The following is a 25,497-nucleotide window of genomic DNA, read 5'->3' as shown; positions in this document are numbered from 1 at the left end:
AGTTATCTTTTCGTCCACTTTACTTTCTTCATATTTATATTCTAATTACTACAAATAACACCCCCTATACTTTTCTTGGCATTGCTGTGTGTTAGTTCTCATTAATACCAATGTTTCGCCATACTAGTGAAGATGTCGCGAGGTGCTGTCAACTCAGATGAGCATTCACGCTTGCTTCAAAATCAAATTAAGATAACTGAAAGCTAACGTCCGCCAATTATAAACGGCCAGAAGTACCCTTGCACGCATACAGGCAATCAAACAATACAAACATCTCGAGGTTTCAATTTTGGTGCCAGTGTTCCTTTAACGTTTGTTTCATATCCAGTGTGTAGATTCATCGAATACTCATCGGCTGTTTGGAACTGTGTTGTAGAAACTAGTTCAGAACGTTGTATGACTCATTCGTCGCGCAGTGCAGATCGTCAAGAGCATTGCAATAACGCGATATATGAATATTTGTGTGTTTTCTTTTTGTTTTATTGTAAAGTTTTCATTTTTGTGTAAAATAAAATGCACATTTCTAATAATCAAGATGGCTGCCATGCAAAGTCCGGGACCCCCCCTGTTGTTTTGCTGGATTTACGCCACTGCAGACAAGGGCGTCTTTAATTGGCTTTCGCTTGACTTGACGCTTTGCTTGACTCGAGTAGATGCGATGGAAGCAACAGTACCTTCAATCAGCGTCCCACCACTCGTTGAAGGCAACGTTAGCCCACCCTCACCGTCGTGGGTGTCAACAACAGAAAGCAACGCAGAAGACAAGGCTGCGAAGAGACGACCATACGACGCTGAACGCAAGCGTTTGAAGCGCGCTGCGGACCCGGAACTTCCTGCACGCTGGAGCCGTTCAAGTCGTACTTGGTGTGCGCACCGTTGAACAATTAAGCATTCCCAAACCATACGCAATTACGCAACATTCACGCGATACCCGCACCACTCTGCGACGCATTTACTCGAGTTCCCCCCGTGGGAAGATGCGGGCGATATTGTTCTTTATTTTCCGGCGTTTTCTTCTGTTCCATTTGTTTAGTCTGCCGCTCCACAAAGGGCGCTAGATATTCCACTTTAATGCCTTTAAATACACTACTAATCATTGAGTGGCGCTGGTGGTTTTCGGTCTACGCACAAAGCGATCATACTACTCCGCTATAAATTGTCGTTACCTGCAACTGACCTAATCAGCGACATATGCTTTTCTTCATTGGTGCTTGCTAGGGTACTTTTATATTGTCCTTAATTAGTTAATTACCTCGAAACAATTAGGTAATACACTTATTCTTCAATTTAAGGCCAATTGCGTTTCGTTACGTTGTACAGGGCATTCCAAAGCGAACGATTGAATGTTTTGTGGCAAAGCATGCTGCGTAGTGATTTTTACCAAATTTTTAAAAAAGCTTGTGCGGTACTGCGATGTCGAACGGGCTGCGAGCGCAACAACCGGCGCGCTAACCATCGTGAAATGAGCGGCCCCGACTCTAAGCATCGGCTTCCCGGTGAACCAGCATTTCTGACGGCCGTGCACGGTATGGAAGTTCAGCCACGGAAAGCGTCGTTGTCCCCGATAAGCAATACGTTGATCGTCCGCGCACCGGTTGTTTCGATCCAAGCACGGCTGATAGCTTTGCAATGCAGTAAACTCTTAGACAAAAGAAGTTAGTAAATAGTTAGTGAGTACATGAATTTCCCGGCTTCAAGCGTATTTTATTACCTTCGTGGCAACACCAATGAACGCCGGTGTACCGACCTTCATTGTGTTCCAGAGGAAGTGGGGCGCCATGCAAACAACACACGTCACGGTTGTCGATCTTAGAGAAAAAAGGAAAAAAGATGTATCATGCCGAATGCAAACCAGTGACAGCGCTTTATTCTTTGTGCACTTTCAAATTTAAACGAAGAGACAGCGAGTGATCGTAGTGTAAAACCACTTTGTTCGTCTCAATGGCTCAGAGCAAAGGAAGCTAGGAAGATAATGGAGAGGGAAGCGCAGCAGAGGAGGGAGAGAAAGAGAGCAGAGGCTTGCGCTGGGGTCGTAACGTAGCAGGAAAAGAAAGCGAACATGATCGCGTCGGCGCGACATACATACATACATACATACATACATACATACATACATACATACATACATACATACATGCATGCATGCATGCATACATACGTACATACATACATACATGCATGCATACATACGTACACACATATATACATGCATACATAACACGAAACAGTGGTTATGGTGCTCGACTGCTAACACGCAGGTGGCGGGATCGAATCCCGGTCGCGGTTTCCATGGAGGCGAAAAATGCTTGAGGCCCGTGTACTTTGATTTCGGGGCATGTTAAAGAACCCCAGGTGGTCGAAATTCCCGAAGCACTCCACTACGCCGTCTCTCATAATCATATCGCGGTTTTGAGATGTTAAACCACCAGTGTTATTAATATCATTATTGTACAAGTAAACATACGCGTGCGCGTACATACATATATACATACATGCGTGCATGCATACATTATAATAATAATAATAATAATAATAATAATAATAATAATAATAATAATAATAATAATAATAATAATAATAATAATAATAATAATAATAATAATAATAATTGTTGGGGTTTAACGTCCCAAAACCGCCATATGATTATGAGAGACGCCGTAGTGGGGACTCCGTAATGGAGGAGACGCCGTCGTGGAAGATTTACGACCACCTTGTGTTCTATAAGGTGCACCTAAATCTATACTCCATCTCAGAAGTTCCGCTGAGCACTGTGACAGCTACAGGACCCCTTAGTCGAAGGAAGGGCGATTAGCTCCTGCCCGTGCATTTATCCAATTCGCGTCGCCTGCTGAGCGTCTACCGGGCGTCTGCTGCGTCTGCTCGCACGCGTAGGGCGAGTGAAGCGAACAGACGGCATCACTGAAAAAAGAAAGAAAAAAAAGGCTGCACCCATCGCAGCTGCTGCCCTCCGCTTTGAATTTATCAAGTGGTCATTATGCGTTGTGTGGCCCGTAAGTTACACACTGACGCTTGTATTTGTTTTAGAATAATGTGCTCACGCTTCGACAGCAATGTATTCGTGACTATATTGCGCCCGTTTCAAAAAAGGATTATTGACTTCTGGGCGCGTTAGGCATAGGAGGCATGGTTAAACAAACTGCTGATCTCGCAAATAAAGACACAATATGCCTCATGCATTGTCCTCAGCGTGAGATGATGGCACAAAGCGATGGCTCATTTCACAATTTAATAGTTGCTGCCTGCGCAATGGGCGAATAGCAAGCGCAAGTTCGGAGCGAAGCGGGCGGTCGTGTCTGCATGGACGCTGCCATGTTGATTTGTAACCACAGTTACCGGCGGCTACTCATACAGCAATTAAAAGCACACGACATAAATGCGAAGAAGAGTAAACATATCACGCATTGATGTGACGTAACACGTGCCAAACAAACGCAAATGTCTCAAACCTGCCAATTATAAGGTAATTATATCTGGAAGGATGCTTTGCAGCGCAAGCGTGTGGCTTGCAAATTACCCCGTAGCCTTGGTAGTGCTGAATGGTAGTGGTGAGATGGAGTATAAGTACACGTACCGATGTATAAGTACACGTACCGACGGCTGTCACAACGAGGATGAACGCATAGCGAAGAAGTATTCAGACATTTTGGCGCATTACAGGAAGCAGAGGAAGCGGTACCCGCAAGAGTCTGAGTAGGGAGCAAGCGGTGACCTGGAGAAGACTCCAGGCCGGAACTTACCCGCACGGAACATTGATGCACGCAATGTATCCAGGTGCCTACAGGCGGGACGGCAAGTTTTGCCCACCGGACACGCGCAACACCCTGCGCCACATGGTGCTGGAGTGCACGAACAATCCGGACGTACCACCATCATCATCCCCAAGCGAAAACGAACAGGAAGGAGCGAATGCAGAGAAATAATTAGAAGACCAGTGGGAGGCTCTGCTGGTGACGCAAGACCCTGACAGCCAGCTACGATTGGTGAACAGGGCTCGGGCGGCGGCAGCGAGCCATGGCTACCTGGACCACCCACTTTAAGGCTGAAGAACCATGAGCTTGGTCAAAATCAAGTTGATTTCTCTATCTCTCTCTAACTAAAAAGAACGTGAGTTGGGGCATGTTGTTGTGGCGACACAGTGCGCACAAACCGGCGCAGCCTCCGCCTCGTCACTGATTAGCCCGGCGTGACACAGCTACTTGCTTCAACACGCTTCCGATAAAAGACAGCGCCACGCAGTTTCGTCGGAGGTTTACGTCACCACCTCTGGCTATATAACCCAAGCTACCAAGCTTGGTTGCATGTTTGTTTCTCTAACCTTCCGAAGCGCAGCATCGGCATGCTTGCCCTGCTGCTGCTACTACGTTAATAAACATCGTTTTGTTTTATGTTGGGATCCGTCCTTCACCGACTCCGCATCCCACATCTGGTGACCACCACGACGGTGTTGCATCCGGCGCCGTAGCAACCGTGCCCGCACCCGCCGCAGCAGCCGTGCCCGCACCCGCCGCAGCAGACGTGCCCTCGGCACCCGCTTCGGCAGCCGTGCCCTCGGCACCCGCTTCGGCAGCCGTGCCCTCGGCAGACGAGCCCCCGGCACCCGCGACGGCAGACGAGCCCCCGGCACCGGCGACGGCAGACGAGCCCCCGGCACCGGCGACGGCAGACGAGCCCCCGGCACCGGCGACGGCAGACGAGCCCCCGGCACCCGCGACGGCAGACGAGCCCCCGGCACCCGCGACGGCAGACGAGCCCCCGGCACCCGCGACGGCAGACGAGCCCCCGGCACCCGCGACGGCAGACGAGCCCCCGGCACCCGCGACGGCAGACGAGCCCCCGGCACCCGCGACGGCAGACGAGCCCCCGGCACCCGCGACGGCAGACGAGCCCCCGGCACCCGCGACGGCAGACGAGCCCCCGGCACCGGCGACGGCAGACGAGCCCCCGGCACCGGCGACGGCAGACGAGCCCCCGGCACCGGCGACGGCAGACGAGCCCCCGGCACCCGCGACGGCAGACGAGCCCCCGGCACCCGCGACGGCAGACGAGCCCCCGGCACCCGCGACGGCAGACGAGCCCCCGGCACCCGCGACGGCAGACGAGCCCCCGGCACCCGCGACGGCAGACGAGCCCCCGGCACCCGCGACGGCAGACGAGCCCCCGGCACCCGCGACGGCAGACGAGCCCCCGGCACCCGCGACGGCAGACGAGCCCCCGGCACCCGCGACGGCATCAGCGCCTACTGATCCTGGGTGCGACACCCAAACCTGCGCTGCCTGTCACGTTTTCGCTGGCACCACGGATGTCACCCTAACCGAGCCACCTCAGACTGTCCCGACCACGCTGGTTGGTTTCGAACATCAGACTGTCCCGACCGCAGATCCTGCTCAGGCTGTCGAGCGGCAGCGCAAACAAGATGACGCCCGCACCGACCGCGACCACCCGGTCCCAGTCTCCCCGGACGGACCAGGACAAAGCCACACCTGGCACCCCAACCCTGGTCATCCCGCAGAATCTGGGGCCAAGGCCCAACATCATTCTGGCGCCGCCGCGCATGATGCCGCCCCCCTCGTTCGCCATAGTCCCGGGACAGCCCCTGACACTACAACAGCTACAGGCCATGCTGCACGTGCAGACCATGCTGGCCCAGCCCACGCTGGGTGCGTTCCAGACAGACCAGTACCAGTCCCTGTTGTAGATACCGACGTTCACCCAGCCGCAGATACTGGCGCAGGACCACCACCATCATGGCACCCTGTCGGCGCCCCTCATCTCGACGGGCGGCAGTATGGTGTCCTCTGTGCCCGTCGCGCCCGCACCAGTCACAGAGAGCGTGCAGATTGTGGTGAGCAAGGTTCCGCAGACTCCGGCAGTGACTCCCCAGCAGCGCATACAGGTTTTGCTGGCGCACGATGGCAGCGTCGTACTGCACCCTCACGGCAGCACCCTGTCATCTATGAATGCGCCGGCACCCTCCCCGGTACTGGTGGCCACGACGGTCCCGCCTTCGTCGACGAGCGCGCCCGGTGCAACCTCTCTCTCGCGGACCCACTCGGCCCTCCTGGAGCGTCTCTCCGCAGCGCCGCCCGTCAGCGGAACGGCTCGCAGAATCCACGCGGTTTCTCCATCAGTCCTCTGCGCTGCTCTCAGCCCCGACCCCCCGAAAAAAAAATTCAGCACCCGTGCCCCTGTCCCATCGCCGTGGGCTTTTCAACCAGCTCCCTGAGCTATAGACCCTCAGGGCTCGGCACACCGCGGGGGGGTGATGTGGCGACACAGTGCGCACAAACCGGCGCAGCCTCCGCCTCGTCACTGATTAGCCCGGCGTGACACAGCTACTTGCTTCAACACGCTTCCGATAAAAGACAGCGCCACGCAGTTTCGTCGGAGGCTTACGTCACCACCTCTGGCTATATAACCCAAGCTACCAAGCTTGGTTGCATGTTTGTTTCTCTAACCTTCCGAAGCGCAGCATCGGCATGCTTGCCCTGCTGCTGCTACTACGTTAATAAACATCGTTTTGTTTTATGTTGGGATCCGTCCTTCACCGACTCCGCATCCCACATTGTTATTCCATCTTAACACATATAGCGCACAGAAGGAACAAGACACCACAAGGCATAAGCGCTGTGTCCGCGTCGTACCATTGTATCCTGTCCATAGGACGTTAAACCCCGACAATTATTATAATTCTGTGTGCAATAGGTGTAAGGATACTTTAACTAGGTGATCTTCAGCACCTGTTTCTGATGTTGCGTCATTGTCATATTTATTTCCATGTCCTTCATTGCCGCTTTGGAAAGCGGTGGAAACAAGCGCAAGCTGTCCATTGCGATCGCCTTGGTCGGTCTACCTGGTGTTGTGTTCCTGGACGAGCCATACGCTGGCGTCGACGTGCTGGCGAGGACGCGTATCTACATAAGGCTCACTGGCATTAAGGAGCAAACGAAATGCAGCATGGTGCTTACGTCACACAGGTATCACTCTGGTCCTTGACTTCGTACATACACTTCTGCTTTTTATTTATTTTTTATTTATTTAACAATACTGTAGGCCTTTGTACAGGCCCATACAGGAAGTGGTTAGAATATGTACACTTGAGCATGAGAATAATAAAACTGTATGAACGAGAAAGTTGGATAACAAAGCAAAAATAAAACGAAGCTTAGCAAGTAACCATTCTAGCAATCAACATAAGAAACGTTGCTGCATTTGTCATACAATGTAAATAGGGTTCTAACATAACATAGTCAATAAATATCACTCTACAGAATATTGCGAAAAAGTCATCACATATCGAGAAGCACCATACAATTACACAAGTTCCTGCGAACATTTATATTCCAAAGTAAATGCCTATGTACAATCAAAAAAGGGTTCCAGTTTCGCGATAAATTCTTCCACAGATCCACACTCAACAATTTAATTTGGTAATGCGTTCCAAATTTCAATAGCCCATGGAAAAAATGAATATTTAAACGTGTCGCACTTGGTCTGATGCGGCCTGATGTGTTTACTGTGACATGTTCTGAAAGAGTGGCGGTGCGGTGGCTGCACGTAATCTTCCTTGTTTATCTTTATGTGGTTGTGATAAAGCATAAAAAGAAACTTCATGGCAGCCACAACACGCCACACGCAAGGGTACGCAGTGCTGCTTGATTTCTAAGTGCTGTTGTGCCACAGCACCTGACCGAACGGGCAAGCAAATGAACACCTGCACTTCGTTGGAAGTCTGCGGCTCGCGGTCAGCGTCTGCCCTGCTACCTAAAGGGCTGCCCGACAGACTAAGGGGACGTCAACACCTGCTACCTAAAGGGCTGCCCGACAGACTAAGGGGACGTCAACACCTGCTGCCTAAAGGGCTGCCCGACAGACTAAGGGGACGTCAACACCTGCTACCTAAAGGGCTGCCCCACAGACTAAGGGGACGTCAACACCTGCTACCTAAAGGGCTGCCCGACAGACTAAGGGGACGCCAACACCTGCTACCTAAAGGGCTGCCCGAAAGACTAAGAGGACGTGAACACCTGCTACCTAAAGGGCTGCCCGACAGACTGAGTGCGTCAACACCTGCGGCCTAAAGGAGGGTCACATCACAATGGACTGGGACCTTATTTAAGACCGGCCTGGTCCGTTGATAGAGAGACGCCCCAGCCGACTTGGTCGTGCTGGCAGGCTCTGTCCTGCCATTACCTGCTATAACCTGCTATACCTGCTATAAACGTTGTTACTCTTTTGTAAACGTTTTGACTCCTTTGCTCTGCTCCTCAGCGATAAGTCCGATCTTCGGCATCATCGGCTCGCCAGCCTCCCGGATTTCATCGACACGAAACCCCCATTCATAACAGTGGTTGGCAGCGCTGGGATACGCTACCCTCATCTCATCTTTGGACAAGGTGGGATACGCTACCTTCATCTCATCGTTCGACACGCTGGGATACGCTACCTCATCTCAACGTTTGACTTCGCTGGGATATACGCTACCCTCTTCTCATCGTTGGACAAGGTGGGATACGCTACCTCAACGTTTGGCTGCACGGGGATACCCTGATCCCTACGGTTGGCAAGCCGGACCGGATCCCTGCAGGCCCGAGGAGCGAGGACGCTCACGACACCGCTCGACGGTTGCCACGAGTTCGACCGGAGTCAGCTACTTTGGTTGGGTGAGTGCCCAACGTTTACTGGTTATTTCGCCAGACCTCTCTAGCACAGGCAGATGTTAGGAGAGCTTTGTGTTTTGTTTGATTCGTTTTACTCACTTTAAACCATGGTATCCGTTTTAAAGTAAGAGTAAATTTTGTAGAAAGGCATCACGAGGGACCAGATCGCGATGGAGAAGTACCTAGCGCAGGACCTCCTTGAAACTTGTGAGGACTTGGGCATTTCCGCCGGGTCCGCAAAAACAAAGGCAGCGATTCTCGAGGTGATGCGGGCGGAGAATGTGACAATAGAGGAAGCTGCCGAGACTTGGGAGGATATTTTCGAGAAAAAGCGAGAGGCAGAGGAACGCGAAAGGCGCGAAAAGCAGGAAGCGGAGGAACGCGAAAGGCGAGAAAAGCGGGAGGCAGAGGAACGCGAAAGGCGCGAAGAGAGGCAGGCTCAGAGGCGTCGCGAAGAGCGAGTACATGCTCTTAGGATGAAGGAGCTTCATGATGAAGTTGAGGCGATTAAGTGGCAGCGAGCACGATACTGTCTCCCCGTCTTCAGGTCAGGCCTGAACATTGAGTCTTTTCTCGCTGGCTTTAGGACTGTCTGCGAGGAGATTGGCGTTAGCCGAGACCTTTGGTTAGAGAAGCTTGTCACGTTGCTGCCGCGCCAAACTGCATGCGTTTTGGAGCGCTTATCCGCTGAGGAAGCGCAAGACTTTGATAAGGCCAAAGATGCCTTGTTGCGCCACTTCGCTGCTCCGGGTCCCGCTGACTGCGAAAGTCAAGACGTTAAAGCCCTAGCGCATGAAGCGCATCGAAAGGCGCAGGCGGACGATTCGCGCCGCAGAGACCAAGAGGTCAAGAAACGTCGCGAAGCGCTGGAGGCCGAGGCCCGTCGTAAGGCGATAGAGGACGCCGAGGCCCGTCGTAAGGCGCTTGAGTACGCCGAGGCCCGTCGCGAAGCGCTAGAAGCTGAAGCCCGTCGCGAGGCGCTAGAGGCCGAAGCCCGTCGCGAAGCGCTAGAGGCCGAAGCCCGTCGCGAGGCGCTAGAGCCGAAACCCGTCGCGAGGCGCTAGAGGCCGAAACCCGTCGCGAAGCGCTAGAGGAGGAAGCGCGCCAGAGAGAGCGTGAGGATGAGGCGCGTCGCGAAGACAAAGAGGTCGAGAAACGTCGCGACGTGCTAAAACCTGAAACTCGTCGCGAAGCGCAAGACGCCGCTGTGCGTCATAATGATCAGGAGGCCGACTTCGAAGGCCAAAGAAAGGGTTGTACTCGCGAGATTAGTACACCGCCACGAATTGAGACATTTCAAGGCGAGCCGGCGAGCTTAGAAACCGTCGGAACTATCGTTCTGCCAGAAGGGCACACACCGATAAACGATCCCGAGGATCAGCTGGTTGAGCATTCTCAACGTTTGGCAAAGCAAATCGAATGCAGCGTACTTGCGAGTACGCGGGCCAATGCTGCGAGCGTTGCGAGCCGTTCGGACAGAAAAGGGCATCGGCGAAAACGCGTGAAGGCGAACGCGAGAGCGACGAGTGGCGTTAAGGTGGCGGTCCCACTCCAGTGGCAAGCACTCGACATTTCAGTCGTTGTTTACTGGCTCACTATGCTTGCTCTGCTCAATGGATGAATATGAGTTGCATTGCATTAGAAAGCTTACGTTCTCCGCTTTCTAACGATAGCTAGTATTGTCGCCTAGTCTGGAGCGTTAGTTCATGGAAATGAAAACAGTGTGAGCAAAAAACAGCATTTTTGCTGTACAAGCCTCCGTTGTACTGCCAGTGCAGCAAAACTGTTCAACATAACGAAATGAAATTTGCAGAGCCTTTTAACGAAGCGTTATGCAAGGTTTCTATGAAGAGATATTGCCAGTAAACCAACTAAAAATTGATGCACGCTCCAATAAAAATGGGCAAAATATTGAAAGTTTATGAGTAAATAACTTTTTTTCTGTTCGGTGCAGAACAACAATATTGAATGGGTTTCCAGGCTACGATGTACTTTATGTCTACGCGAAGTTGTTTTGTGTTCTGACGAACAGTTATTGAATTATTACTACTTCAATTCAGCAATTTATGCCTCTACTTGGTCAGGCATTACCGACGAAAGGACAAAACTATCCAAGCTGAAACTCCAAAATTTTCAATATTCAAGCAGCAAGCCTTTCCCTAGGTTTCTATGAAGAGAAAATTGTCGTAAGTTAATTAGAAAATTTGTAGGACAGGAGTGAATTCAGCTCATTTTTCTGCTTGCCAGGTTCGTGCAAATTTACTTTTTTTTCCTTTTGTAGGCTAATTCACAACAACTATTGCACATTAGAAGGACCATGTAGTGTCTTGTAATCACCAGTGCTCACTAACTTTACGAAGCGGTGCTTGAAACAAAAGATTTTCAAGAAATAATAAATCTCGCAAACAATTTTTTGGTGGTGGCGCCATCTGTGAAAAAAACATCAAGTTGTTTCGCGTCAGTTCGGACGTTCGTCAAAAGTGGCGCCTCTAAACATTACTAAGCCGCCAAAACACGGATGGGTTATTTCTCCAGACTTCAGAGGCTAAATCTAGTCGCCACGTCTTCAACGCACAATGTAACCCCATGAGGCTGCTGAAAAAGAAAGAAAGAGAGGGAAAGAGAAAGAAAGAAGGGAAGAAAGCGTGTTGCACTGCACATCATGAATGCATAGCCAGCAGGTTAGGCTATTGTGCCGAAGATTCCAGGAATTGCTTGGTTGCTCGCCTTTGTACTCAGGTGACTGTAGAAGCGTTTTTGAAGTACACAAAGAACTTGACCTTGCCTCCTCATATTTTTGAGGGTCGTAGGACATTACCTGGAAGCCTGCTTTCCCCTCGCGGGGAGGTGACGATTGTTTGGCAGTGTATGTGTGTTTGACATCTCACGTGACGCCGGTTGAACGATAGGATAACAATAGACTTTTTCTGGAGACTAGTCTGCGCATGCGAAGTGGTAGTGACTTGACGTCCACCATGTTTTTGGGGGGTCACAGGGCCAAACGTTGCACGGGCGGCGACAGGTGTGAACTGAGAGGCAGGTGCGAACTGAGGGGCACCTGGCGTCGTTTGCAAATTATCCCGAAAAATACCAGACCCATGAGATTTTTTTACCGGTGCGCAGAGGCCACGGACCCCAGTTTCGATTTCGGTGATCTCCGCTGGAGGCGCTGTTCGGACCTGAAAAAGGCCCATTGACACTGCAAAATAGTGAGCGACCCCTGGCCAACACCCTCTAGACTAGATGAGGCCTCAATTGACGTCATCACACTACGACGGGAGTGGAGGACGCGTTCTCAGAAATGCCCATTGCTATGCGCTCGTGTACTCAACGGCGCGCTGCGAATCCATTCGTTCATGCTGTCTCCCGTTTTCCGAAAGTGCCGACAAAGCAACTCCGTCGTAGAGGGTGTTGCATCTGGCGCCCACTTTGCAAACACCTGTAAAACTTCTCCTTCCCTGACTGCTTTTCTCCTCTAAGCGTGTTGACCCCCCCCCCCCCCCCCACATTCATACGAAGGTGCAGGATCAGCACCAAGGCTTCTTCAGGAATGTCACGCCTCATTGTAAGTTTCCTCTTCCACTGAGAGAAAGGGGAAAGGAAGGAAAGACAGGGGTTAGTGGTAAATGGGAAAAAAATATTCGTCTGCTAGTCTGTGGTTGATGCTTTCGTGTGGAAAACAAGCTTGCTCGCATATGCGCAGTAACTATTTTGCAAGCCGTCAGTTAGCGAGCCATATTTCCCCGACTGCAGCGAAAAGTGCGGATGGCTGCGTGAACTCTAACGTTCCCAGCTGCGCGCAGCAAAACGAACGGGACGCGTCCCGACGCCTACCGAAGTTTGGAAACACGGGAATAAAGCTTGGACTGCGTGAAATAGACAACACGCGCACAATTTATGCTATATGAACTAATAACCTCCAGCAAAACTAAATTTAGCAGATAATCCTTTTGCTCACCTAGAACATGTGACGTCTCATTTTCGTTCATGCATATAATATCACCATTTTTGGCTCACTGCAAGGCACGAAAAGGGGGCTTTGTGTAATGATAGCCAGGAAGTAGCGGAAGGGAGCTTTCTGGGTAGCTTCTGAATGTAGCGACATAAGTATCAAGCGAACCATGTGCGACACCCACACTACATTTACAGTCGATCCAAGTCTGGTGACAGTGGAGAAATCTATAATTACTATGAACGTGCACAAGGTCGGGGCTGTTCCACGTGACCCAACACTGCCGGTGTGCAGGGTCACTGCAGAACTTCCTCGAGAAGTTACTGCACAAACGAACGGTCTTGCTCTCTTTTTTAGCGAGGGAGAGAAAGAGTCGGTTCAGAACCCAAACTATTATTTCCAGCAACCCTTGCGGCAGCGCGGCTCAGCGCCTAATCGTTCTATTGTGAATAGTTATACGTTACGTTACCAGGAGAGAGAGAGGCACCTCTTTTCTGGACAGTTGCACGGGAGTACAAAGGCTCTCGGGTCCGTGCCTTTTTTTGTAGCTGTTGTTGTTGTTGGGGAGTGGGGGGGGGGGAAGAGGGGAAGGAGGGCGTCACGCACATTTGAAACGTTTCAAAGGAGATAATGGAAGCAGCGGCATCCCGAAAAGAATGGATTAGTTGCAGCAGGAACATGCCCTTCGCCGCCGCATGCTACGACGGCGGAGAGTGCATTTTCCTCCCTTTTTTTTCCAAACGTGACTTAGTGGCGTCTTCTGGTGGCTCAAGCAGAAACTACTCGCAAGATGGCGACGGTGGTACCGTCACCTTAAGCGCCCTAAGGTGGCTAGGCGCGATGACGTCATCTCTCGAGACGCCAAGCTCCAGGTTGGGCCTAAGAAATCGAGAAGGCCCGCTAAGAAAAGATGCAAGTTGAGACAGCTGCGGAGATCTAGAGTTGGCGTCAGGCACACTAAAGTGGCCAAGCGCGATGGCGTCATCTCGCGAGACGCCAAGATAAAGGCAAGGCCGCAGATCACGAAAAGGCGCACCAAGAGAAAGGTCAGGCAGGGGATTCCGAAAATGCCTGCTAGAAAAAGTCTAAAATATAGACTCCTGCGGAAACCGAGATTAGGCGTGAAGCGCGTCGCGAAGAAAAGAATTTCAGTGAAATTCAGACGTCGAAGTCTTCACCTGGTCTCATCCTTTTCACGGCCTAGTCGGGGCAGGAGCGCAGCGAGGTGTCGCGTACACCGGATTAGCGACAAAGGCTGTCCTCCGCAGTGGCGAAAGGGTACCGGCTTAGCCCGGAGGGGTACAATAGGCAGACAAAACCGCTGGTATGCCGGTTTTTCTGAGTTCGGCGATCACGGTACAAAGGTAGCCGCTACTAAGTGTGTCGGACAGGTTTGTTCCCTGTCGCTTTGTCGAGATCGGACCCCTCGAAAAGGGTGGAATGCGCTACTCCCCAGAGCTCGTCTGAAGGGGTGCCGTATAGAGAGAAGCACAGTACAATGACGGATACCAAGACTTTCTCTTGTATCCAATTTTGGTAACTAATTTATGTGCTTACATTTGGTCGTCTGCTGATGAGTAAGGAATGCGTCAATGTTTTTGTAAATTTTAATTTCCTCTTCATCGCAGAAGCAAACATTGAGATGTTTGTTTTGTTAATGTTTTTATACAGGAGCGTTAATTCTCGTGTAAAGAGCTGTGAGTGGTTTAAAGGAGATGTAGGCTTAGTTAAGAGCCTGATTAAGGCTTAGTTAAGAGACTCCGATTAAGATACCTTTGTTTGGGTATTTAGAAGCGCGAGCGCTAGCACGTGTGAGAAGTGCTGTTCGTTGTGTTTACAGAGATGAAGGCTGAATGGAAAAGCCTCTGTTTAACATGCCTTCTTACGTGTTTTCAGTACGTGTTAGTATGCGCGTCAGTGTAATTTTGGTTTCTCCTTGTTTTGTGTTAAACGCGTGAGTTTGATTTTCAGTTTATTTCGTTTTGTGTTAAACGCGTGAGTTTGATTTTCAGTTTTATTTCGTATTGAGTTTAAAGCGCTTTGTTTTCTTTATGCAATGCTCATTTGCCAAGTGCAATGAGGGAAAGCGTTTTAGCGAAAGGCTAGTGTTGTTTATCTTGAAATGTTTGTTGACAAACATTTAGAACGCTTGCGAGTGGTGCCAAGGCGCACGATTTGGGGAGCACTTAGTGATGTGTTTGTAGTTTTGGAGCAAAATTGAGTCTTCCCCAGCGACTTCGATCGTCCCCAATCTGCCGGTGTCACCATTGAGAATCGCTCGCGAAGACATTCTGATTGAGTTTTAGCAGTGTCACGTACTGACACTTGGCTAGAGGCACGTCCTCCCTTTGGTAGTCTTCCTGAGATACGTTGCTCGTGATGTTTTAATTTTAGCTTAGCGTAGTCTCTAGGAAATGTTTTGTTCTTTTATGCTGGTCTGGCGATTTGATCAGCATTTGGAGGGCACTGGCTTGGCCAGAGTGGTTTGGCTTTGTGTTGCTTCTCGGTTATTCCAGTGGACCGCTGCTGTGCCGTGGAGGTCACTCCTCGAGGAAAGAGCGGTACGACCACAGTTGACAACGGTCAACCAGCATCGCATCGTCCGAGCTGCGTTTGACAGCTCGAACTCTGGATGCATTGTCTTGTGGCGGGGGTGCTGTTGTGCCAGAGCACCTGACCGAACGGGGAAGCAAATGAACACCTGCACTTCGTTGGAAGTCTGCGGCTCGCGGTCAGCGTCTGCCCTGCTACAAAGAAAAGGGTCAACACCTGCTACCTAAAGGGCTGCCCGACAGACTAAGGGGACGCCAACACCTGCTACCTAAAGGGCTGCCCGACAGACTAAGAGTGCGTCAACACCGGCGGCCTAAAGGAGGGTCACATCACAATGGACTGGGACCTTATTTAAGACCGGCCTGGACCGTTGTTAGAGAGGCGCCCCAGCCGACTTGGTCGTGCTGGCAAGCTCTGTCCTGCTATTACCTGCTATTACCTGCTATACCTGCTATAAACATTGTTACTGTTTTGTAAACGTTTTGACTCCTTTGCTCTGCTCCTCAGCGATAAGTCCGATCTTCGGCATCATCGGCTCGCCAGCCTCCCGGATTTCATCGACACGAAACCCCCATTCATAACAGTGCTGTTACGCTCTGGTTTCGAGAGTATTTGGAAAATATATAAATCTTAATGCTTTATTTTGTATACTTTCTAGTTTCTGTACAAGTTCTTTTTGGTACGGGTTCCACACAATGTTCCCGTACTCCAGAATCGGTCTCACTAATATTTTATATGCTGTTAATTTCACATGCGACGAAGCCGCAGATAATTTTCTTCGCAAGAAACCTAGTGTTCGGAAGGCCTTTGTGCACGTGTTTTTTATGTGAGCATTCCATTTCATGGCTCTTGTAAAGGTCACGGCCAGATATTTAACCGAGTCTGTCTGTACTAAATCATTTCCCATTAGTCTATAATTGAAACTGAAAATCATCTTTCTATGAGTTATTATCATGCATTTAGTTTTCTTAACATTAATTTCCATCCCCCACTTGTCACACCAATGAGCTATCTTGTTGAGTGTATTATTTAATTTGAGCTGATCATCGATTCCTTGCACGCAAGTGTAAATAACCAAGTCATCGGCGAAGAGCCGTAATTTTACTCCCTCTTCTGCGCAATCAGCGATGTCATTAACGTAAATGAGAAATAACAATGGTCCCAGCACAGATCCCTGCGGCACTCCTGAATAAACTTCGAGTTCATCAGAGTCATAATTACCTATAGAAACATACTGTGTTCCGCTTGATAGATATGCTGCTATCCATTCCACAATATTGTCTGCTAATCCAATGGACCTGATCTTTTCAATTAATTTATGGTGCGTGACACGATCAAAAGCCTTCGAAAAGTCGAGAAATATGGTATCAGCTTGAAAATTGCAGTTAATTATTGAGGCAAGGTCCTGTGTTATCTCTAATAATTGAGTAATCGTTGATAATCCTTTCCTGAAACCATGTTGCATAGAGTATAATAGGTTATTTTGTTCTAGATACGTTATGACAGCTTTACTTACTATGTGTTCCATTAATTTACAGCAGCAACTTGTGAATGATATTGGTCTATATGTTTGCACATGTAACTTATTGCCTTCTTTATGAATCGGTATTACTTTAGCGCATAGCCAATCCTAGGGAAGAGAAGCTGTACTCATCGATTTTGAAAATATAATCTGCAAAAAGGGAGACAGTTGCTGCGCGTATCTTTTCAAAAACATATTTGATATATTATCTGGCCCGGGTGATTTCTTCGTGTCTATCTGCAAAAGCAAGTTCAAAATACCTGGTTCTGTTATCTCGAGATCACTTTTCCCGTTTTCAGTTACTGGCATGCGCACCGGCGCGATAGCTGAGTGCGTGAACACGGATTGGAAATAGGCATTAAATGTATTGGTCACAATGCGCATGTCCGCTATGACTGAGCCAGCCACTTCTATTTTACTGATCCCACCATCTGGCTTCGATAAGTAGCGCCAAAACTTTTGCGGTTGGTTTTTTGTTAAATTTGATAACGTATTCGAGAAGAAGTAGTCTTTGGCAGCTTTAATTTCTAAATTTAATTTGCAAGCAAGTTCTGTTGTTTCTGCTGAATTCATTTTTTTTCTTCGTCGACGTTTTAATTTTCGTTTTAGATGAATTATGCGCCGCGTTATCCATGGCGTTTTCCTCTTACTTCGTTTAATTTGTGTCGGTATGAAATTGTTTTCACAGTATCTTATAGCCTCCTTGAGTTTACACCATAGACCATTGACGTCTCCGTCAATCTAAGCTGAAAAACTGTCGAATGTTTCTTCTAGATAGTCAATGATACTTTCATCGTTAGCTCGGCTGTAGTCTTTCAAAGCCACACAAGACGGTTTCGCCTTACGGCTAGCGCTCCTACTTAGGGTAAGGAATGTTAGAACGAGCATTTTATGATCTGATATTCCTTCTGTAATAGTTAAGCACGGTGTTATGGACTGCGATACAAAAGCAAGATCAAGCACTGCACAAGCATTTCCCTGGACACGTGTAGGTTCTTTAACAATCTGTGACAAAGAAAATCCGAACATTATATCTAATAGGTTCTCACAGTTTTTTACATCTCTGTTGCCGATACTTAATGTATCCCAGTCTATCCCAGCCAGATTGATGTCTCCAGTTAGTAACAGCTTTGTGCGGTTGTTCATTTTTTTGTGTAGGTAGTCATGAACCTTCAAAAGGTATTCCTCAGACGCCCCTGGGTGCCTGTAGACAGCACCTATCAGCAACGTCGTATTATCAAACTGTATATTGCACCATGCACTTTCATGGTTGTCTATTCCGGGCTCTTCTTGAAACGTTAAACTGTTCTTTATCACAGTCGCTACACCGCCCCCGCGGCCGTCCCGATCCGTGCGAATCACTGAATACGCGGCAGGTGCGATTTCGGTATCATGTACATGGGCATGAAGCCACGTTTCTGTAATTATTACGACATCTGGGCTATGCAATATGATTATCTCTTCTAATTTTTCAATTTTATTAACGATACTCCGAGCATTTAAACACAAAATCAAAAGCGGCGCAGAAATCTGTTGAGTCTTTCCACCTTGTCATTTTTTTCTGCGTTCTCTTGCACTATTCTGTGCTGATGACGAGGCCTGGAAGTCCGGTACATTGGTCCCACCTCTTTTGGGTATTTCAACCCTAACTTGTTTATCAGGATCCCACGTGTACGTCCGCCCGTTCACTCTTAGTTTATTAAATGACAGCGAAACCTTTGTACCGTTTGCCCTTTCAGTTGCAGTTGAACGCCATAAATTAGCTCGGATGTCTCTTGTCCTCTGTGAGAAATCTTCAGATACTGATATCTGTGTGCCCTTGAGTTTGTTACAACATGAAAGAATCTTGGTTTTTTCCTTAAAATCGAAAAGTCGCAGAATAATCGGGCGAGTGCGTTGACTCTGACGATTGCCAATCCTATGAATTCTTTCTATGGATTTAATTTGAAGGCCGAGGATACCCTTCGATATACCTTCCTTCACCTTGTTTTCTAGACTTTCGGGCTCCTCATCTGATTCCTCAGTAAGGCCATAAATTACCAGGTTGTTGCGAATAAACCACGTCAGGAAATAATTGAGTGAGATACGCGGCAAAAGTTACGTAAATGTTTGCTTTGAAGCACCACCTGATGTAGTAGCATAGCTACGTTGGATTTCATGCAGCAGTGTACGAAACATCTCAGCACCTATAATCAACCTAGTCTTTGTAATATGACGCATTTTAAATGTGATGCAATTCATAGGGAGCCTTCGGTACTTTGGCGCTTCTATCTACGTATATATCTATCTATCTAGCCGCCTACGTCAGGGTGCTCTCATGATCGCCTCCTTAACTTGGTGTAGAACTAAATTGGCATGGCAGGGAAGAGGATTTGACGAATATGACTGTGGGGTCATGCCATGAATAACGCCAAATCCTGTCGCGTACGTCGTCAAACCCTTTCCTCGGAATACGTATGGCACATACCTTTACCACGGGCCGCTTTGTACGGGTATGCGTCACAGGTAATTGACAGCTTATATCTACCCAGGAACGGCGAGAACAGACAATGACAATTAACATGCGAGAGCAATAAGGAAAGCCGACTTTGGCAGCGTTGACTCGACGAATGCAAATAATAAAAATTAGGGTTCCAATAGGAATCGAACGCAAGTAGTCTGCCTGGCATTCAGGTATTCTACCACAGAGCCAGGCAATGTCTAGAAACTGCTTTGAAAAAACACCCTATGCAGGCGCAATGTCGGTGCAACGCCAATTGTTGTTGTGGTGCTGACTATCTAATCTTATAAGAAAGCAATGAACACTACATATGAACTCCTACAATACAGGCCTCATATCAGATTAACGTCTGTGGTTCCAGTGTTGGCTGAGCTTTTATAGCAGTCTAATAAACACTACATTTGTATTCCTGTGATTCAGCAAGCTATATTGAAGCATTGCTCGACCCTTGAGGAGCATTAACGAAAGTTACGTATGATATTCACAACGTCGCACCGTAAAGTGCACTCGCTTCGTTAATACTGACGTCTGTGCTCTAACGTGAATGGCGACGTTACGTCAGACTTAAGTTGCCTTTTAAACGCCAGTGTTGTCGACGTGCCTGGCAAGACCAAGATGTTGCACAGAGCTACTACACATGCAAAAACACGTCGATCCACCTCGGAACGCTCGGCTCAAAGCCACCAAATGCAGCCTAGAAGTGCTCGCTGACTACTTCGCATAAACCGATTCCCACAATGCGTAAGATCGGCCGAATGTTTTTGCTCAGCACATACACTGGTGGTAATGCTCTTATGCGAGATGCACAGTGGCCTTTAAGAGAACCGACCTGCTGTGACGCTGCATCGTTGCCCTTGATCATTATGTCGGCGTAGAAAACAAATTCTCCGATCTTATGTGCGCATCACTTTAGAGGCTCGCGCTGTCCTATGCTGTCGAAAGCTGTGATCGTTTTGCATAACGCAGGCAAAACCACGCATAACAGGCATTTGTAGCATATTGAGCGCTCGCTTGCGCCAAGGAGAAGTCTTCATCCTCATGTTCTTCGAGCGCCTTGATGATGATATTAAGTACGGAGCAGTTTAGGGACCCATGCCGCCGTACACTGCCGTCACTTGGTGTAACGCAAGCAAAACCACGTATGAAATAGAAACAAAAAACGAAGCAAGCGAGAAATAGGAAGTGAGAGAAAGAAAAAGAAATCGGAAGAAACATAGAAATAAAGAGAAAAGAAGACGGAAAGAACTGCGAAAGAGAAAACGAAAGAAAGAAGAAAGATATAGAAAGCCTAAGAAGGCCGTCCAGCTCCGCACTTCCTTCAGGCTTGGCACCACTAGTGCGAAGCTGCCTTATTTTTTGTTTTTATAAAATGACGGCACGACACTGAGGCGTGGAGTTTTAGGGACCATTAATACATTTTACCTAGCGCTCCCAAATGGTTGCCAACGTCGGCGAGCTGTAGCGGTAGGGGTCATCGACATTATTGCACTCATTCGAACGTCGACTTTCAACATAGCAGCGCGCCATCGGTTCATTCATATTGCCGCTGCTTCCACTAACAAATTTACGCGCGTTTTTGTGTCTCCTACAACCATACCCCTCCGTACACTGCATCTATTTCTTTCCATACGGCTGGTCTTCTGCAAGTGCTTCACTTATTCTTTGCGTGTGAGAGTTGGTGCTTATTTGTTTGTTGTGTGCTTTGAGTTGGAAAACGCTATTTACGCCATTCTATGGCGGTAAACGGCTGGGGCATGCACATGGACGCTTCTCCTTGCAGGGTTAGAGAGAAATGCAAAAGAGAGCTCTGCGCATTTTGTTAACCCTTGAGAAAGCGACAATTAAGTCCTCAGATCACACGCAAAGAAATACGCCGTTCATTTGTGCGTGTCAAATAATTTGCCGTTTCTCTAGACCTCATTGTAGAGCGACGCACCATTCATCCTAATTTAACCACTTTGTGGCGGGTTGTTTCCGTATGACGTAGAAAAACTCCGTCTGTTGCTGCCCTCACACACTCGCGGCACGCTGAATTTCGATGTTACCTTGAAACTTGGTGGTGATTACTTCGAACCGTATGCACCATTTCAAGTTCTAACTCATGGATACGCCAATTATTGCGACGCACTACCGATTTCTCTTATCAACTTTTCTCAAGTTTAAAACAAATTGCTATTTAAAAAGTTTGCCACTTAGCGTGTATACGTTTAGCATATAAGTTTAGTATGTAAGTTTAGCACCCGCAAAGTGCTTTTCTAACACCCGCAAACTGCTCTTCTACGTAGACAACAGGTGCATTAAGTTCGCAGCCTTTTTATGGGAAATTTGCAGACACTCCAAAATACCCTGCATGTCGATCTGCCATATCTCTGTTTCAACATACACGAACTTCATTGCAGCATGGAAGAGTGTGAGGTTGCTTGTGACCGGATATGCATTATGGTCCAAGGAACCATGGTCTGCCTGGGAACACTGCAGCATCTGAAGGACAAGTTTGGCAAAGGCTGCAGCATCAAATTCCTGCTTCACGACAATGCAAACATGAAGTCGCAGCAAATATTGGAGGCTGTGGGCAAGGTATTTCCAGGCATGAAGATCTTGAATATCACACAAGTAAGTACTCGCATGGCTTTATATGTATTTTGTATGACAGCAGTGCTTACGCGCCGTGCGCTTACTTTGAGCGTTCTGGACGGTATTTGGGTGCCGCATGTTCGAGGAACAGACGAGGTGCGCATGTCGAATATCCGGTATTGTTTCTAGGGGAAATTATTTTTGAAGCGCAATGCCAACAATGGTTCAGTTGGGACACTGCTTCCTTCAAATTTCCTGTGCTCAAGGAATTAGGCTCACTCTGCTTAGCATACTCAGCTGAGTTGCAGTCGCATAGACTACATGGCACTAATACGGGGTACGTGTCCACCTCTCGCATGTGTTCGGCTGTCTAGTCGGTGCTCTGTGTCAGTGAGAAATTTACCTTCGCTTGAGTACGACTGCGAAGCGACCAGTGGATGCGATTCGTAGTACAATCGTGGATTTTGAATTCTACTGACTGCTAGTTAGAAGGTTACCAATGAAATCAGTCAACCTACTGTTACCGCAAGACGATCTCACAAACCCTTCAATGCCGCCACAACGAGGCACAAACACGTACAGGTAAAGGACCAAAGGCCTGAAACATGCAATCACGGCGGGCTTGCGGTCAACCACCAAACATGCACCGCGGACCGTAAAAGCCGCTAGGCAAGGAAGCTCACACCCAACTGGAAATGGGATAGCAAACAAAAGGACTGCCCTTAACGGACGCTCTGGACCGGCATTCCACCCTGCTCTCCAGCACTCACGGCCGAAACGCTCGTCGCATCGCGCAACCACTTTCGCATCACGTAGCCTCCTGCCCAAACTACCCTCCCGGGAAATATACGGCTCAGGTCCAACTTCCTTGTCTGTGCTACCTGCTTATCGACCAGCGTTTCTCCGGGACTCCCCCGTGTGGCTATTAGCCAACTCTGACACGATGTGCGCGCATTGCTAAGCAGCGTGAGTTATTTTTGCGGCTCATTCAAAGCGAGGGAGCAACAGCGCGAACACACACCCACAAGAAAGACGACACGGACACACGAGCGCTGCGTGTCGTCTTTCCTCTGGGTGTGTGTTCGCGCTGTTACTCCTTCGCTCTACAATGAACCAACTCGTCCAAAAAGAAGTATTGATGAAGCTTGTTGAAAGGGTTTCCGGCGTGTGTGCTGCATAGAAGGGACCAAAGTCCAAAAGGCCTATATGGGCGGAGGAATCCTCAGCCGTCTGGCGCGGCACTTGCCAGGCCAGGTGGCTGAGAATACCCAAAATGGGGTCTGATTAAGGCTTCTCACAGTTGAGAACAGACCCACGTTTTGGCGAAAGTGTTTTGCTACTTGCACCCTTAGAACAAAGGAAGTGCCCCGAAGCCCTTTGCGGGAGTTTTCGCTTGTCCGGCTGGGCACTGCTTTTTCCGGGGTGAAACAACTTTCTCTAGACAGAGAGGCCCTAAAGCGGCTCCGAAATAAAAAAAATGGCTCTGTAACAGCGTTTCACGGAATAATCTCAGTAATACTTACCTCTATGGATAATTAGAAAATGGACATCAATGCAAACACGCACATACGACATCACATACAAATAGCACATGACAGCGGAATCGAAGTCATGACCACCAGCAACGTAAGCAGACACACTAACCGCTACGTCACAGAGCTACCGCACGCTTCGTCAAGTTTTCACAGCCTTATATATTTAGAAAGTGGTTTACAACGAGTGGGCGGAGCTCGCAACTTCTTTTCATGCATCATCGGCGGGAATTTGCGCGTGTATTAGGTTAGTAAATAGTTTGCGCGGCGCCTATAACTCACGATGTTCACCGTTAGCACCTTCAGCTCCGAGTTCGGTTCCTCGTTAGTTGTGCCGCAAGAGAAATGATAAACGTGTGTCTTTTTGAGTGCTCACCTTACATCGTGGATGTCAGGCTCACCAAAAACTCGCGGATACCAGCGCTACAAGTACCTTGTAGCGAAAATCAGGTATGTGTGTTCTATGAGCGCGTGTTGTTGAGCCATTTTGGTTATTTTTGCCGCGAGCTGCAAATGTCTGCAGTGCGTGCTCAGCTGTTCGAAGACCATCATCTGTAGCATATCTTTGTTACATACGTCGATGGCAGAACTACAAGGGTATCTTAGCGTCAACCTATGCAAGCATGCGCATTTATAGCGCGTGTAGGTACTGTAGCGAGCTGTACGCAGTGTCAGTGGCACCTCTGAGCAGTTAGACGAATATTTGCGCAATGAGCACTTACGTGCGCTGAGGCACGACATACAGTGCTTCTGGATTAGCTATAGTCAGTATTCATTTGATTTTATTCCCGGAGACTGGCTACCCTTTCACTAATAACCTTTACTCTTCTGTATCACGCCGCCGTTAAAATGAATGTCGAAGGCGTGCGCCAAGGCTCAGCAAGATGTCCACTAATTCACGAGTGACATGTCTCCCTTAAAAGAGAAAAAATAAATTGCAACAGTATTGAAAGTATTGAAAACAGTATTGTTTTCAATACAACAGTATTGAAAAAAATAATACTGTTGCACTTCTCTGTTGCGAACGTCGACGTGTAGTGGGCACTCCTCCTGAAGAGATTGTGCAGTGCGTATTTAAAAAAAATTGCATTATTGTATGGCTCAGTGAAACTGCTGTTCTTCAGAAAGGTTTCATTTTAATTGGTGCGATATTTTTGTCACGGGAGGACACAACATCACTTTCTCGAAGTTCAAGATAACATATTCCTCGAACATGAGGAGTGCAGCAGATAAATAAAAACTGAAAAACGTGGGTGCCATATGCACTCCTACTGCCTTGTGTACCTGTAGTTGATGTCCGAATCTCTTACACAAATAATGCTACCATTGATAAATGATCAACCCACCCATGTTAAATCACTGTTGATCTGTTTCCGTTTACTGCCTGTCGCATATTTGCGCGTCGTTTTGCAAGAATAATCGGTTCAACCCATCTAGTAGAACACAATCATTATCCATAGCATAAAGTGGTTCTCAGTGGGGGTCAGCGAAGCCATTTCTTGGAGTCCGTGAAACACACCATCGAACAGAAAACAAAACACGCTTTTATTGAAGGCACAGCGGCCCCTTCCGATTCATGATATGCTTCACCGCATACTGCGATTGCCTTGCGGCGCAGCTGACCTATGCTTCCCTCTTCCATGAGATGGTTATAAAGCTCTTACTGCAACTTTCTACGACATATGCTTTTTCCAGGCTTGCATATTTGAAGAGAAAGCATAGCAATAAACAGCTGAAACGTGGCTGCAGACCAGACAATTTACTGACAAGCTGTTGAGATCGAATTGGCGCGACACATTAGTTGGACCATTATTTGCCACGGAGATACACAGGGCACCTATTTCACGCTGCATGTCACGTTAATTTATAAACCCTTCCCCCTTTTCTCTCACTGCAAGCGGTCCCTCATTACTTCCACCCATCCACAAGGGGTCCCGAAAGATCCATGGCTGAGAACCACTGACCTATGTGTCAGAGTCTGAACAATTTTTTTGACATGCACAAGGACATTCTTGTTTAAATGCATTACAAATTCCTAAACGTCAAGCGGTACAAGAAATGCTGGTTGTAGTACTTGATTGGAATAAAAAAAATAACATCCACACTGTCAATGCAAAAATATACATTTTCATCTACTACACAGAACCTATACTCATTAGTGAACACATAAAACAACATATGCAATG

General features: G+C 48.4%; 1 protein-coding gene across 1 annotated transcript in view; it reads left to right on the top strand.

Moving 5' to 3' along the window:
- LOC119395108 (phospholipid-transporting ATPase ABCA3-like) overlaps positions 1 to 25,497 on the top strand; it is a 106,021-nt gene that overhangs the window by 33,836 nt on the left and 46,688 nt on the right. Inside the window, exons 4-5 of the mRNA XM_037662400.1 lie at positions 6,822 to 6,995; positions 21,605 to 21,818. Coding sequence (XP_037518328.1) covers positions 6,822 to 6,995; positions 21,605 to 21,818 — 388 coding nt within the window. The remainder of the gene's footprint in view (positions 1 to 6,821; positions 6,996 to 21,604; positions 21,819 to 25,497) is intronic.

Source organism: Rhipicephalus sanguineus, chromosome 5 (genome assembly GCF_013339695.2).
Source record: "Rhipicephalus sanguineus isolate Rsan-2018 chromosome 5, BIME_Rsan_1.4, whole genome shotgun sequence".
NCBI classification, from domain to species: domain Eukaryota; kingdom Metazoa; phylum Arthropoda; class Arachnida; order Ixodida; family Ixodidae; genus Rhipicephalus; species Rhipicephalus sanguineus.
This window is presented reverse-complemented; position numbering and strand designations above follow the sequence as displayed.